Below are 15,642 nucleotides of genomic sequence, written 5' to 3'. Positions count from 1 at the left end.
CCCACATCCTGTGCAGTAAAAATGCACAGAGGTGTTGTTGAGAAAGGACGGATAAGGGGAAACAATCTAGGAGGTGGAGACCAAAGGCAGGACGCCAGTTAGGTGACTGAAAGAGTGGCCTGGGTACAGGTGCCAGGTGCTGGGGATTTGCAAAGGGGGAGGAAGAGAAGGAAGAGGCAGAAGCCACAGAGAGAAGCAGAACAGAGGTCTTGGCAGAGTGTGGCTGAGCAAACAGGGATGGAGAGAGAAATGCTGGGGGTGACCTGGGATCCTGGCTGAGCTGTGGGGCCACAGACAGGAGGGGAAGAGGAGGAGGAGGAGGAGGAGGAGGAGGAGGAGGAGGAGGAGGGAGAGGAGGGAGAGGAGGGGGAAGGAGAGGAGGAGGGGAGGAGGAAGAGGGGGAAGGACAAGAGGAGGAGGAGGAGGAGGAGGAGGAGGAGGAGGGGAGCAGGAGGATGAGGGGGAGGGCTAGGGGAGAAGATCGTGGGGGGAAGAGTCAGACTGGCCCGCTGTGGTGGCTCCAGTTTGCTGGACAGCCACTGCACTGTCTTCGGCTCCCATCCCTGGATGGTGCTGGACCAGATGCCTGCTGTGTGTGAGCAAGCCGTGGGCCTGGACCTTGGGAGGAGTCCAGGCTGAGAAATCCTCAACACTGGAGTGAGGGGTGTAGCCAAGGGTGTTGGATCAAGTTCTGGGGGACTTCCACCTTTTCTTTGCAAGGAGCGAAGGGTTCAGAGGTCAGGGAGGCGCCCCTGGAGAGCCTGGGGGATACTGGCCATCCTTCTTGGGCCCTGAGGCCTGGAGTCTGGACCGAGCTGGGTGCATCAGAGACCTCCCTCTGTGTTGCGCATGTCGACTCCTTAAGGCCCTAACATGGGAGGGGTGAAGAAATACAGGAAGTGACTTAAACCCACTCTTTGAGCCTGTTGCCCTCTCCCCACAGGCTGTCCCCCCTTCAGCAAGCCTGCGCTCTGCCTGATGGGTCCCGGTCCCCACACCTTTCCCTCAGCCCCACCTACCTTTGCCTTGTGCATCCCCTTCTCCTTGGACGTGACCCTCCCTCCTGTATATACCCTCCCTCTGTCACCGCTTGGGAAGGGGCTGTGCCCTGGGTTTGGGCAGGCATTCCTGGAAGGGCAGGCAGTGGGAGGGATTTCCTGGTTGGACAGGTCAGTGATACTGAATCAGAGGGGGAGAGGGGTAGGGGAAGGAAAGGAGGAGGAGAAGAGGGGAGGAGAAAACACGCGGAAACATGTGGACAAAGCATCTGAGTTTTGGAAAGACAAAGGTGATCCTGTGGTGAGCAGGCAGTCAGTGAGGGTCTAATTTGGACAGCCCTGCTGGGGATCATTTTTCTTGCCTCTGTGTTCACTGGCTGATTCCCTGTCTGACCATCTGTCCAAGGACGGAAGCCCCTCCCTGCTTCATTCTCTCCCAAGCCCAACCCAAACCCACTCACCAGACAAGCAGGGCTGACAACACCACGCTCTTGGCCAGAAGGAGTCCACAGAGCACGGAGACCAGAGTGCCGGGGGCTGCAGGGTGACAGTGGAGGGTGCAGTTTTGTTGCCTGGAGAACAGAAAACAGAGGGGAGGGGAGCCGGTTGGGGTGGCAGCTCTCTGCTGTGGGCCCCTGAGCCAGGGCCGTGTGCGTGAGGGTCCCACCTTTGAACTCACTGTGAAGGGGCAGTGACGGCAGAGGAAGCCCTGGGGGCCTCTCTGGCTCTTCCAGTGGAGGACACACAGCTCTGGGTCTGTGATGACATCAGGTCACGGGAAGCCCGGGTGGCCTGCGTGGAGGCGGAAGCTGTCAGGGAAAGAAAAGGAATCTGAGTTAGCTGGAGGGACAGCACATCTGTTCTAGCTGGCAGGAAAGCTGGAATGGGGACCTGGGCTGAACTGGGAACAGAAGCTCAGAGCCTGGGAAAAAACCAATTCTGGGGTCGGGACTGGGCTATGAAGTTCCATGGCTTAAGACTAGACAGATCTGTGGTTTAGGCTCTGTTCAGTGCCTGTGGAGGTGTTCTTGGCTCCAGGAAGAGCACTGGAATGGGAGTCAGGAGGCCGGGGCTTCTCTCGAAGCATGCCTACCAGTTTGGAAGGGCACTGTCTAGCTCTGAGCCTCCCCAAGTGGGGAAACAGTCACAGTGGCTCTCATCTCTGACATCCCTTCCCATTCTCATACTTCTGGTGCTATTAGGGGGAAGGGGCCCCTCCCCAGGGAACTTTCAGACTGCTTTCCCACCCCTGTCCTTCCTGGTTCTGCTGCAGAACTCTGGGTCCCTCTGCAGACCCCATTGCCTCAATGACCTGGGTAAGTACATTTTATGGGGCCCCCTCTTGATTCTGAAACTTTTGCGAGCTCCCTGTCCCCTACCTCCACTGCCCTGCCTTCCCAGTAAGACCCCAGACCTACCAGTGCTCAGAGCTTTTGATGGAGGCTGGTGGGAGGCCATCTCTGGAAAGGTGATGGGGGCTATTAAGGATGAAGAGAGAATAATGACTACTGGGGGTGGGTGAGGCCCAGAAGGGAAACGAGTGCTGTCAGCCCCAATGCTGTGACAGGAAGTGGGGACTCTCGGTGTCCTCAGCTAGGTCTATATACCCATCCACCCAAGATCCATGAAGGGAACAGCTGAGGGAAGGGCTGGGAGAGGCATGGGGGAGAGGGTACCTGATGTTGGGACATCCCATGGCCCAGGAGCTTCCCTGGAGAGAGTCCCAGGTGAATGGACATGTGGCCATGACCCTGTCCCACAAGGGCACTCTCTCTGAGGCTGCCCAGAGTGACTACTGGGAGCAACCCATGTGCCCAACCTAGAAGAGGTTCTCATGACACTCAGGGAAAATTCTAGTCCTGAGCTACAGCGTGTGATCTGTGGGTGGATGCTGGTCCACAAATTATTTATAACCTGCCTGCACAAGGTAAATATAGAAATTGGGAGTAAGGATCTTGGAATTTATCAATCTGACATTGCCTCAAGGTCCAAGCATGTGATTAGTAAACCGGTCTGGTGGAACAGGATGTCAATCAGTTTAGGTACTGGCAAACTGTCACGGAGAATCACACATGGGGCAGGCTGCATGACAACAGCAGAGCAGGATCATGATACCTGAAGGTTCGTTGCTCGACTATAACCCAAAAGTGTATCAAGACCTGAAAAAGTTATTTTTATAAATTTTTATAATCATTGACATTTTCAATCTATCCGTTATGAATTTATTTTTAAAAATATTTACTTATTTTGGGGACAGCACAATCAGGGGAGGGGCAGAGAGAGAGAGAGACAGAGGATCCAAAGTGGGATCCATTCTGGTGGGCTGGCGAGCCCGATGGGGGGCTCAAACCCACGACCCACGAGATCATGACCTGAGCTGAAGTCAGAAGCTCAACCGACTGAGCCACCCAGGTGCCCCTATCCATTTTTTTTTTAAATTAGAGTTTAACATGATTAGCTAATGTAGAGTAGTGATTAGTTAATTCGAGTACTAAATTAACAGAGAGCAAAACAAAGTCACTGAGCATTGTGTCAAGAAAAGCCCCATCTTTTCGGGATGTAGCAGTAATAATAAACCAAACGGTGATAGCGGAATTAATTCCAAAGATACTTTTCCTTCTGAGATCATTCAAAGGGTTTGCATTGGTTATGTCTGAACATGCAATCCTTCACTATGGTAAAGCAGAACACTGTCCACTTCCTAATCTCAGGAGCCCGTGAATGTCACCCCACAGGGCCAGAGGGGATTTGCAGATGTGATTAAGGTTAAGGACTTGAGGTGGAGAGATATTCTGGGCGAACCTAAGCTAATGATTAGTATTTAAGAGCAGAGAATGTTTCCCAGCTATAGTCAGTAGTGCAGCTTGAAAACAGCTTCTGGCTTTGAAGACAGAGGAAGGGGGCCACAAGCCAAGGAATGTGTGGAAGCGGCTAGAAGCTGGGAAAGCTCTCAGTTATGCAGCCTGTGAGAAAACGGGACTCTGGTCTTATAGCTACAAGGAACTGAATTCTGTCCAAGACCTGAATGCGTGAGAGTAGATTCTAAGAGCCTCCAGAAAGGAATACAGCCTGCTGCTGATACCTTGATTTTAGCCCAGTGAGACCCATGTCGGACTCTTGATCTATAGAACTGTGAAGTCATAAATTCCTGTGGTTTTAAGCCACTACATTTGTGGAAATTTGTGATGACAGCAACAGGAAACTATGGCACTCATAAATAGCATGAGGTTTGTAGTTCTAATGAATGGTGAGGCACTCAAACCCATTGAGTTCATTGTTGAGGCTCAGTGAAGAGGCTAAGGAACAAGTACATCATGAAAGCAAGTGACATTTACAAAACATTAAACCACAAGTTCAAAATGAGCTATTTGTTTTTAAGAGTCCTGAATTACAACTTTCTTCAAAGCAGTCAGTATTTCACCTAGTAACTCTAGAGTTCTGTGGGCTTCTTGTAAAGTAACGCTTTGTGTTGCTAAGACAAAATGTCTACCTACAGGTATCAAAACATTATCGAAAGACTGTAACAGAGGTGTCTGCTCTACCTTGTTGAGCTAGTCTGTGGCAAAGAAGGGAAATTAAATATCACTTTATTGACACATTAGCTCAACATACTCAGGAATTGGCTAATGAGGAGGAAGACCAACTCCTGGGACAAATAAAGTTAGCAAGGTGTTTTTCACGGCAACTTGAGCAAAGCACATCGCAAACATAGTTATTCTTTTTAGACTACGTGCAATTTGAACATGATGATAGGAAGGTATTCCTCTGTATCATTTCGTTTCATTGTCAAAAACACAACTAGCCCTGAGCTGAATAGAACTATGAAGGATTTTATTATCGACCAGTGGTTTGTGGCTCCAGTTTCGCGTCCAAGTATGTTCTGATAGCTGCTATGTGACAGGAAAACACGCGGGAGCAGTCCTTCAGATGAAGGAGCCTTGCACCAGAGTGTAAGCCAGTGCACCGCCTCCTTCAAATTCTTGCTCTGAGAAAATATCAGCTGAGCTGCACGCGTGCCTACCAAAGTGGGAAAAATCGTGAATTACATAAAGATGAACGCGTTGAATTTGAAATCGTTCTCTTTATTATGTGATCATGTGGAAACCCCTCAGAGTTGTTATTGTATGCCAGGTTGCAATGATTCATTACTGAGCGTGACAGTTCTGTTGAGAACGTTTGAGCTACGAAAAGGACTCCCACTATCTTGGCAAGATAGAAACCAGGTCAGTACTAACTTTTTAAAGATGGGAGTCACATGGTCAGGCTTGGTTATATCACAGCTTTGAGGCTATTCCATGCCAGGGAAGGACGCAACATATTTTTCAACGGCAAATGAGATCTAAGCACCCAAACAAAAGTTAGAGGCTTAGAAGGATAGTTTCTATAAACTTTCATGACATGTTCTTAATTCAGTAACAATTATCAGCAAAATAGGTGATCTTGTCTGCAAAAGTGCTTGTAGACAAACCTGGATAGTTTGATGGAATGCTTTGCATTTTATTATCTGTCCAAAGAAGATACATGGTAGGAAATTCATAGAACCAGAGACCATTTTTTCATCAAAAGGTATTTCAAATGTAAACAGAACTCTATAAAATAAAAATTTGGAACTAGCCCCTGATGAAGGATCAAGGATGCATTTTGAAAATATAGCACCGCTCGCTTCCTTTTGTAAAAATTAAAAATAAAAATATTGAGCTTGTAGGAATTGATTTAGAATTCCTTCTTGGATTTCAGCTATAATGTTAACAACAACATCCATCACCCACATGCATACTTTCAATAATCAATGGGAACCGTTTTTATAACTGAACTTTTTCCCCCCTTATGTTTGTTCTGATTGTCTTTGTTGAAAAGTAATTTTATGTCTGTAAAATCAAATCAGCATTTTGGGCTTGTGCTTTGTATGTGTGTGTTTTTCTCTCATTTAATTTTTCTAGTAATTCATTTTTATTGTGTTTTACCAGAAGATAGTCATTGATGGATTGGAGATGTTTTGAAAAGGTCCTCCACCACTGTCTTAGTCTGCTTGGGCTGCCATAACAAAGTGTCACAGCCTGGGTGGTTTGGAAACAACAGAAATTTATTTCTTACCCTGGAAGCTGGGAGTCTGAGGTCAGGGTACCAGTGTGGTAGGGTTCTGGAGAGTTGCCTCTGCAGGCTATCATTTTACATGGCAGAAAGAGGAGGAGAGAGCTTGCTGGAGATCTCTTTGGTAAGGGCACTAATTCCACTCCTAGGGGCCCCACCCTCATGACCTCATCACCTCCCAGAGGCCCCACCTCCAAATACCATCACATTGTAGGTTAGGATTTCAACCCATGACTTTGTGGGTTGAACATTCAGTTCGTTGCAACCACAGATGCTTTGAGAAGCTCTGATTCAGACTCATGTTGGCCAACTTGTTTGTAAAGGGCCAGGGAGTAACCACTTTAGGCTTGTGGGCCATATGGTCTCTGTTGGAACAGCTGCTCCTGTAGCATGAAAATGGCCTTAAATCATATATAAACATATGGGCATGGCTGTATTCCAAAAAACCCTTTATTTGTGGACACTGACATTTGAATTTCCTGTAATTTTTGTGTGACACAAAATATTATTTTTCTTCGACTTTTTCCCCCCGACCATTTAAAAATCATCCTTAGCTTTCAGACCAGAGTTTGCTGACCTCTGATCTGGGCCAGGAAGAATGGACAGACCAACATGATACCAACATGGTGGGGCGGGGGGTGGTTTGTGGCCAGGGCCACACATTTACTGAGCACCTACTCTGTGCCAGGTACAGGTGCCTTCTCTAAGAATGCCAGGCAGTCTCGGGCTGCCCTGTGGCCAGGTCATATGAGCTCAGGGTCAGAATGCTCCCATGATCTGTTTGGGCACCTTTGATGAGGCTTGTAAATCATCAAGACAGTGAGTGAGGGGTGTGTGTGTGTGTGTGTGTGTGTGTGTGTACATGTATTCAAGTCCCTGGGACACCTGTTCCCAACAACCTTCCCAGGAGATCAGAATGGGGGGGGCAGCCTGGCTTCATGACTAAGAAACTAGAAGGCACCCAAAGGGAGCCAGGGGACCCCCTAGGAAGAGGCTTACCTGGAGACACCGTCAGATAGAACCTTATGGACTTAGAGACAGAGTTGCCGGAAGCATGGTAAATTCTACACCAGTAGTGTCCTGAATCTTCCTCCTTCAGCCCAGTCATGGTGACAATGAAGAGGCCGGTGCTAGGGTTGTCCCAGATTGAGAATCGAGAGGCTTGAGCCAGCCTGCGGGGACCGGAGCTGGTGACTAACCTGGTGCACTTGAACACTGATAGCTCCTTACACCAGCTCTTCCTCTCGTAGGGCCAGCCCTTGGGGGGGTACTGGCATCTCACAGAAAGCGTCTGCCCCGCCACTCGGTGAAGTGGCTGTGCCTCTGGTATAGCCCACGAGCCTGGAGAGGAGGCAGCAGGTCAGGGCCACACCAGGACCTGCTCCTCCAGCAGCCCCAGGCCCAGAGCACTTGCTCTGGAGCCCGCGGTCCTGTAGTCCCTGTACCACCCTCGCCTCTCCTCCCCAGGCTCTTGCCTTCCTCCTCACCTGGGATCAACAGTGACAGGAGCAGCAGGGGTGGGAGCGGGGCTCTCTGGACCATGTGGCCGTTTCCTCTCGTGCTGGTACCAGGGGACATGGGGGACGCTGGGGAGAGGGAACCTGGAGCTGGTCTGATTCTCCTCAGCTTTCCCAGCACCTCCAAGATAGATAAAATGAGAAAGGCCAAGGGCAGCTTGGGGAGTGGGAGACCCGGGGAGCGCCGACCTGGCCGGCAGAGGCAAGCGGAGACCAACGGTGGCAGTTGTAAATCCGGACCAGGAGGGAACAGCCCTGCGTGGCGCACAGCTCCTGGGTGTCCATAGAGGCTGCTTCTCTCCTCTGTGCCCCACTGCCCCTTCCCCCTCAGGGCCTGACCTTGGGGGAGGAGCTGGGACAGCCAGGAGGAAGCTGTGGTCACGGGCTGTCCACTCTCCTCCCTCTGTGCACTGCCTCTTCTTTGCAGGACCCTGGCTTTGCCCCTCTCTTCAGGGCGAGCCACGCTGAAGGTGGGTGACCAGCTCAGGGGCACTTGGAGGTCTGTGCAAGACTCCACTAAACCCCACTGGCCCTGGGGGTCGTCAGAAACTTCAAGCCCGGTCCTGCCTGGCGGGTCACTGACATGTTTCCTCCCTGGGAGGCTTTGTGGGTGCTGGAGGGGAGAGGGGAGGGGTAAGAAAGTATAGGGAGAGTCCCTGGCAAAGGAAGGGAGAGTGGAGCTGGAGGCAAAGAGATCCCGGCTGGGTGGAGGGATGGGTCAGTGGGTGATGGAACACAGGAGCCTGGACCACCAGTCTCCTATAAATCCTCGACTCCTGCCTGTGGGCACTAGAGCGCTGTTTGTGTCATTGATGTGTAGATAGATGCAGGGCTCCAGCATCTTTATGGAACCGACTTTTAAAAAATGACGCGGGGCGCCTGGGTGGCTTAGTCAGTTAAGCGTCGGACTCTTGATTTCGGCTCAGGTCACGATCTCACAGTTCGTGAGTCTGAGCCCCTGCCTCAGGGTCTGTGCTGAGAGAGAGGGTTCTCTCTCCCTTCCTTTTTGCCCCTTCCATGCACTCTCGCTCTCTCTTTCTCTCAAAATAAATAAATAAGCTTTAAAAAATGATGCAGTTTACAAAGAGGTTTTATATAAAACATACAAACAAATGTTGGGAGAAAGAAGGGATCGAGACAGAGAGAGAGAGAGAGAGAGAGAGAGACATCAGGACCCACAGCCCTGTGCTAACATGTAACTCCACATGCAACCACCAGGGAACTCTACTCAGAGCTCATGCCTGAAGAGGGAATTTGAACGTATTGAGGGTGTTAATTCCAAGTCCCCTGCTCCCCTGCACCCTGCCCCCCACTCCTGCCCTCCTTTCTGCCTGGGTGCAGAGCCCTGCTCCTGCAGTGAGAGGGGGCAGAGACTGAGGATAAGGATGTAGGGGCAGAAAGAGGATGGGCATGGGAGGCACCTGACTCTCTTTCCTAGAAACGACCAGGGAAAAGCAGGATGGGGTTGTGGCACCGAAAGGACTGCTCAAGACGACACCCACTACCCGTTTGCACCCATCAGTGCACTTAGGGTGTTCGTGTGTGCTTTCTCCTAATTCCACAGTGGGCTTGGCAGGGAGGTGTGCTTTGTTTTCCCCCCACGTGGGGAAACTGAGGCCCAGATGGGTCAGTCTGACCTGCTCAAAGTCACGTGATGATGTAAAGATGTAACCAGACCAGCTTCCTGACTTCTGACGGGGACTTTCTGTTGAAGTCTGGCCCGGGGACAGGGCAGGAAACCAAAGCGTACACCCTTGCAGAGGCAAGCTCCTGGCGGTTCATTTCCTGGCGTTCAGCCGGGCTCAGTGTTTCCTCTCTTGACCTAATTACAGACAAAATGCGGGGGTGGAGGGCACCCTTCTGAGGGGGAGGAATGAGGCTCTGGCCCCGGCGGGCATAGATGTGTGTCAACTTGTGTGAGGGTGTGCAGCCACTGGTTCCCACACCAGTGTCCCCTTTGTCTGGTCGCTGCTGACCCCTGGGAAGGGATGCCTCCTCCTTGCAGTCCCCCAAGATCACTCTTTGCCCACATACCACTATGTCTAGGTGCCTCCAGCTTGGAGTTGGCTCTGAGCTGTTCTCTGCCGAGTCAACATGGGTCCGTGGCGCCCAGGGGAAGTTTTTGAGGAAACTTCTAAAGCTCTAAAAGTCTCAGTTTTTTCCTTTCTTAAATAGATAACAATGGATCACTGATATGATTATTCTGGGAATAAATGATTAAGCCCTTCCATTTATAGAAGTGCCTGTTACATGGTATTAATGAATGTCTGCCATCATTAGTAATCAACATTCACAATATCATGTTTCCTTGACTTTTAATTATATATATATATTTAATATATAATTCGATGCCTATATATATATATAGACATCAAATAGCAGTACAGCAAACTTCTAAAAGGAAATAAAAATAAAAGTTATGTCATTTAGAGTAGAACGTTCTTCTTTTAAATATATTTTTTTAATTTTATTTATTTTTTAAATTTATTTATTTTTTTAATTTTTTTTTAACGTTTATTTATTTTTGAGACAGAGACAGAGCATGAACGGGGGAGGGGCAGAGAGAGAGGGAGACACAGAATCGGAAGCAGGCTCCAGGTTCTGAGCCATCAGCCCACAGCCCGACGCGGGGCTCGAACTCACAGACTGTGAGATCGTGACCTGAGCTGAAGTCAAATGCGCAACCAACTGAGCCACCCAGGCGCCCCTTTAATTTTATTTTTTGAGAGAGACAGACAGAGAGAGCAAGCAGGGGAGGGACAGAGAGAGAGGAAGAGAGAGAATCCCAAGCAGGCTCCACGCTGTCAGCATAGAGCCTGGTGCAGGGCTTGAATTCTATATAAACCGTGAGATCACGATCTGAGCCGAAAGCAAGAGTCGGATGCTTAACCGACTGAGCCAGCCAGGCCCCCCTAGAGTAGAACTTGCTGATCATGGCCCCAATGCCAGAAACGATATAGGGAAAAATGCTGGGTCATCCTATATACAAATTAATACTTGGACATTATAAAAAGATATGGCAAATAACATTTAAAGGCAAATCACAACTCTGAATTAAGGTTTCCTTCCTAATTGGCAGATACAGGGTTATTCGAGTTCATATAAAAAAGTTTTTTAAATAATAAGAGAAAATGGATATTTCAATAGAAAAAAGGAGTGAGGTTATGAGCAAGTACTTCCCTACAGAAGAAATACAATGAACCACGTTAAGGAAAATCTATTCAAAGTGGACATTGTTAAGACAAGTGCCAAACTACTCTTCTCCTCACAGTGACACAAGTTAAGAGAAATGATGACAACCAGGGTTGGGGGAATTTTAGGGAAAAAACAATCACCTATTCTGCTGGGCAAACATACTGATACCACCTTTCTGAAAGACAGTGTGGGCGGATTAATTAAAATCCATTTTGAAAAAGAAGTCATCGTGACTCAGTTCTACATCTAGGCACAGAAACCGGGCACAGTGGCTGTCGCAGTATTATTTTGTTTTGAAAATTCGTCAAAAGAATGCACATACATATCTTCCAAACTTGCAGCTCCAAAAATTGTAGGTTTATAAACTCATATTAATAACAATGCGTCAGTTTTATGCCCCAACAGTCTACACCCCAATCCTTTTCTTCCTAGAGAGAACTTTGTTTTTTAATTAATTAATTAATTAATTAAATGTCTTATTTATTTTTGAGGGAACGTGGGGGGGAGGGGCAAAGAGGGGGACAGAGGATCCAAAGCGGGCTCCCTGCTGACAGCAGAGAGCCTGATGTGAGGCTTGAACTCACAAGCCACGAGGTCATGACCTGAGCCAAAGTCAGATGCTCAACTGACTGAGCTACCCAGGTGTTCCCTTAGGGAGTCATTTTGAAGTATTTTTCATATTTACCCTGATACTGATATTTCTCTATTAGACAGGGGTAGGTAGTATACATGAAATGTGGAAGAATGAGGGATCCTCTCTTTCCCATCATGCTCTGTCGGTCCCTTCCTTCACCTTTATTCTCCCAGTAGTCAAATAGAGTTACCGATAGAATTAATTTTTAGATTTTATACTTTCTGACCATGTACATATATTTTTCAGAACCCAGTCATGTAGTTTATAATGATTACATTTCCTTTGTGGTACAGCTTTTTACTTTCTGTGAAGTTATTAGTTACCTTATTTTGTTATTTTGTTAAAAATTTTTTTTCATGTTTATTTATTTTTGAGAGAGAGAGAGAGAGAGACAGAGTGCGATCTGGGGAGAGGCAGAGAGAGAGGGGAGACACAGTATCTGAAGCAGGCTCCAGGCTCTGAGCTGTCAGCACAGAGCCCGACGCAGGACTCGAACTCACGGATTGAGAGATCATGACCTGAACTGAAGTCAGACGCTTAACCGACAGAGCCACCCAGGTGCCTCAACAGTTAATTTTTTTAATGTTTATTTATTTTTGAGAGAGCGAGCAAGGGAGGTGCAGAGAGAAAGGACAGAGGATCTGAAGCAGGCTCTGTGCTGACAGCAGAGAGTCTGACGTGAGGCTGGAACTCATGAGCCGTGAGATCGTGACCTGAGCTGAAGTTGGACGCTCAATGGACTGAGCCACCCAGGCACTTCTGTTGATTGTTAATTTTTTTTAAAGGACCAACAAATGGTGGTGGTTAGGGGCACCTGGGTGGCTCACTTGATTGAGTGTTCGACTTTGGCTCTGGCCATGGTCTCTCAGTTCGTGAGTTCGAGCCCTGCATCGGGCTCACTGCTGTCACTGCAGAACCCACCTCAGATCATCTGTCCCTCTCTCTCTCTCTGTCCCTCCACCACTCACAGGCTCTCTCTCTCAAAAATAAATAAACATTAAAAAAAAATAAAAAAATAAAAGGACTAATAAATGGTGGTGAGACAAATCCAGAGAAAGAGGAATTTCCCTAATTATGGCATCCTGGTGATAAAGGTGACCACAAACAATGTCACTATAAAATCATATTTTATAATTGCTTATTTTTTGTGAATACATGTGCAATTAATTTTTGTATGTAGATCTTCTGTCTAGCTAAAATAATAATCTATTATTTCTAATAATTTGATTATACATTTATGATTTGTTATGTATTTAGTTGTAACATAAATCAGAAATTTACATCAGTGCAATTAGTGTAAATTTAAAATGCATATAATGTTAAATATTTTATAAGAACATATTTATATTTAAGTATGTATACATATAAAATAGATAACATAAACTTATAGTGAAAAACAAGACTGTCCATCCAGAAAGAAAAAATTTGAACTAAAATGAAATGAATAAATAGGCTGCTGGAAAAAGATTTTTAAAAGGAAATACTTCTATGTTCCCTTAGGAGTGACAAATTGGTTGAAATCACAAATATGAAATGTATTAGAAAGCATATGATTGAATGAATGAATGAATGAATGTAATTCTTTAATTGCAAAATTAAAAATGTAAAAATCCTGATTGGATGGCCTTTCATTTCCTAGGGCCACGGTAACAAATCACCACAAACTGGGTTACTTAACAGAAATGGAGACCCCAAGTCCAGCATCAAGGTGTTGTTAGGGCCACACTCTCTCTCTAGAAGTTCTAAGGAAGATCCTTCCTTGTTTCTTTCAGCTGCTGGTGGCTGTCTGCATTCTTGCACCTGTGACCCCATCATTTTGATATCTGCCTCTGTAATCACATTGATTTCTCTGTGTGAGACTCTTTCTAACCCCCTCTGCCTTTCTCCTATAAGGAGGCAGGTGACCACATTCAGGACCCACAAGAGAATCCAGGGTAAAGGCCATTTTCAAGACCCTTAATTTACTCACACCTTTGGCCATAGATAAGGGCAATACTCATAGATTTTGGCGATGAGGAAGTAAATGTATCTTTGGGACCATTTCTTCTGCCTTCCAGAAATGAGTTTTTTAAGATGAAAATATGAGTTATAATTAGGTCAAGATTTAAAATCATCAGCTGACAATTCACCATGGATGATACTTGTATGGGTGTTAAAAAATCCACCTACACATCAGTCTACGTGCTGATTTAGGGTAAGTCCCAAGATACTTTCAAGAGACAGACAGTGCTCATCACATCTGAGCTGTTACAAAGAAGCAAAAAGATGAAATGCTTCCTGGCAGATTATGACAAGATAAAAAAAAGTTTAAATTCTTACAAAAACTTGACCAAAAAAGAAAAAAGGCCCAAATTTATACACACACACACACACACACACACACACACACACACACATATGGCAAATTAAAAACACAAGTATATGGAAAGAATAATATATCATGACTAAATATCTTGTATTATGTGAATATAAGTGTGTCTGGCTATCAAAGTTAGATCAATGCTTGATTCTTTTTTAGTAAATCAAAGGAGAAAATGATACGAAGATATTGATCAATGGGAGAAAGGCATTTGGTAAAATTCAACATCCATTCTAGACAAATCTTTTTACTATTGTATGCATAGGAAATTGCTTTCTTAACAAATAAGTGAGTTATTGAATTAATCAGCTAAAATCACACTAGTGAGGAGTCATGTTAAAGGTTGGAATCAAGATAAAAATGCTCAATGTCAAAAGTATTGTTTAACATGTTTCTGAAGTACCAGCAACTATAATTACATAGGAAAATAAAATGGAAAATATAAACTTAAAATAAGAGGCCAAGTCACCATTGTTGGCTGGTTGTGTAGTTATCTCCCTGAAAAACTCAAGGATGTTAGCTGAAAACCCATAAGAACACAAGGAGAATTGTCAAAGAAAAACCAGAGCTGGGCAAGTCAAGTGGTAAAAAAACCGATTTTATTTAGGAACTGTGGCAGTAGGAGAAAAGAGACCTCAGTACAGCCTCAATTCTGAATACAGCCCGGGCTGCTGGGGATTTACAGCCAGGGAGCAGGTGGGGGTCAGTGCATGAACATTTTTGAGAGAAAACACCAAGAGTAATGGGGGATGGGAGGTTCTGGCTAAACAGACTTGACCTGACAGGATTCTTTGCTGAGGACAGGCTGGGGTGACCAGAGATCACAGCGGTGATGGAGGGGGAGGAAATCTATCAGATGTCAAGGATATCCATGCAGGGTCTTCAACGGCAAGGTGGGCTACATGTCCTGTACCTGGGCCCTGGAGGACACAGAATCAATGTTGAGCTTTAGAAGGAGTGTAGAACAGTGTGGAAAGAGCAGGATTCTCGCTAAAACTGCACTTTACGGGGAGCCTGCGTGGCTCAGCAGGTTAAGTGTCCGACTCTTGATCTCGGCTCAGGTCATGATCTCACAGTTCATGAGCTTGAGCCCCACGTTGGGCTCTGTGCTGACAGTGCAGAGTCTGCTTGGAATTCTCTCTCTGCCTCTCTCTCTGCCCCTCTTCCCCCTCCCCCCCCCCCAATAAATAAATAGACATTAAAACAAAACGGGATTTTAAAGGATGGGCCTAGGAGAAGTTTCAGGAGCTTAACGTTTGGTCAAGTGAAGACTCTCTCAGTGTTTACTCGTTCATTCACACCTACATTCAACAAATATTTACTGAGAGCCTACCATTTCAGACACAGGGAATAGACTGATACAGCTTGCAGTCATGCAGCCTATATTCAGAGAAGGGTGTTTAGCAGGATGGGGAAGGCAGAAAAGAGAGAAGAAATTAACATACAAGTAAACAAATAATAATAAAGTCATAGTTAAGAGTAAGCACTATGCCAAAAATCATAATACAGTCAATACTGAATTAAACATTTAAAATAAATAATAATCTATTATAACAACAGGAACTATTTCAGACATAGAAAAATTTGATAGAATTTGCCAGTGAGAGCCTCTGGGCCTCTAGCTCCAAGAGAGGCTGAGGAATTAGTTATTTAGCAAGACAAAATGCCACAAATCTTTAGGACACACTATGAAATTTAAACTCTTTAAGGAAATAGACAACACATCCCAACTTATTTTATAAGGCCAGAATTACCCCGATAAGAGAAAGGAATTAGAGGATGGGGAAATGGCCGACCAATATCTCTCATGATCACGCATATCCTGAGCAAAATATTAGCATACTACAT

At 46.2% G+C, this 15,642-nt stretch overlaps 1 protein-coding gene across 1 annotated transcript; it reads right to left on the bottom strand.

The window, feature by feature from the left end:
* Window positions 1-460: 460 nt before the first annotated feature.
* Window positions 461-7,979, bottom strand: NCR2 (natural cytotoxicity triggering receptor 2). Its single transcript, XM_058732600.1, has 6 exons — window positions 7,577-7,979; window positions 7,089-7,430; window positions 2,417-2,476; window positions 1,678-1,807; window positions 1,460-1,570; window positions 461-868 (listed from the first exon to the last, which is right to left on the bottom strand). The coding sequence occupies exons 1-6, from the start codon at window positions 7,665-7,667 to the stop codon at window positions 739-741; spliced, it is 864 nt and encodes a 287-aa protein (XP_058588583.1). The 5' UTR covers window positions 7,668-7,979; the 3' UTR covers window positions 461-738.
* Window positions 7,980-15,642: the final 7,663 nt, after the last annotated feature.

This window comes from Neofelis nebulosa, chromosome 6 (genome assembly GCF_028018385.1).
Source record: "Neofelis nebulosa isolate mNeoNeb1 chromosome 6, mNeoNeb1.pri, whole genome shotgun sequence".
Lineage (NCBI taxonomy): Eukaryota > Metazoa > Chordata > Mammalia > Carnivora > Felidae > Neofelis > Neofelis nebulosa.
The sequence above is the reverse complement of the archived record's forward strand: the minus strand, read 5'-3'. Positions and strand labels throughout refer to the sequence as shown.

Excerpts from the sequence above, each read along its gene's own strand:
- NCR2 (XM_058732600.1), bottom strand. The coding sequence starts at position 7,667 with ATGTCCCCTGGTACCAGCACGAGAGGAAACGGCCACATGGTCCAGAGA. Across the intron at positions 7,431-7,576 it reads CCTGTCACTGTTGATCCCAG|GCTCGTGGGCTATACCAGAG; the intron begins GTGAGGAGGAAG and ends CCTCCTCTCCAG. Across the intron at positions 1,808-2,416 it reads ATCAAAAGCTCTGAGCACTG|CTTCCGCCTCCACGCAGGCC; the intron begins GTAGGTCTGGGG and ends TTTCCCTGACAG.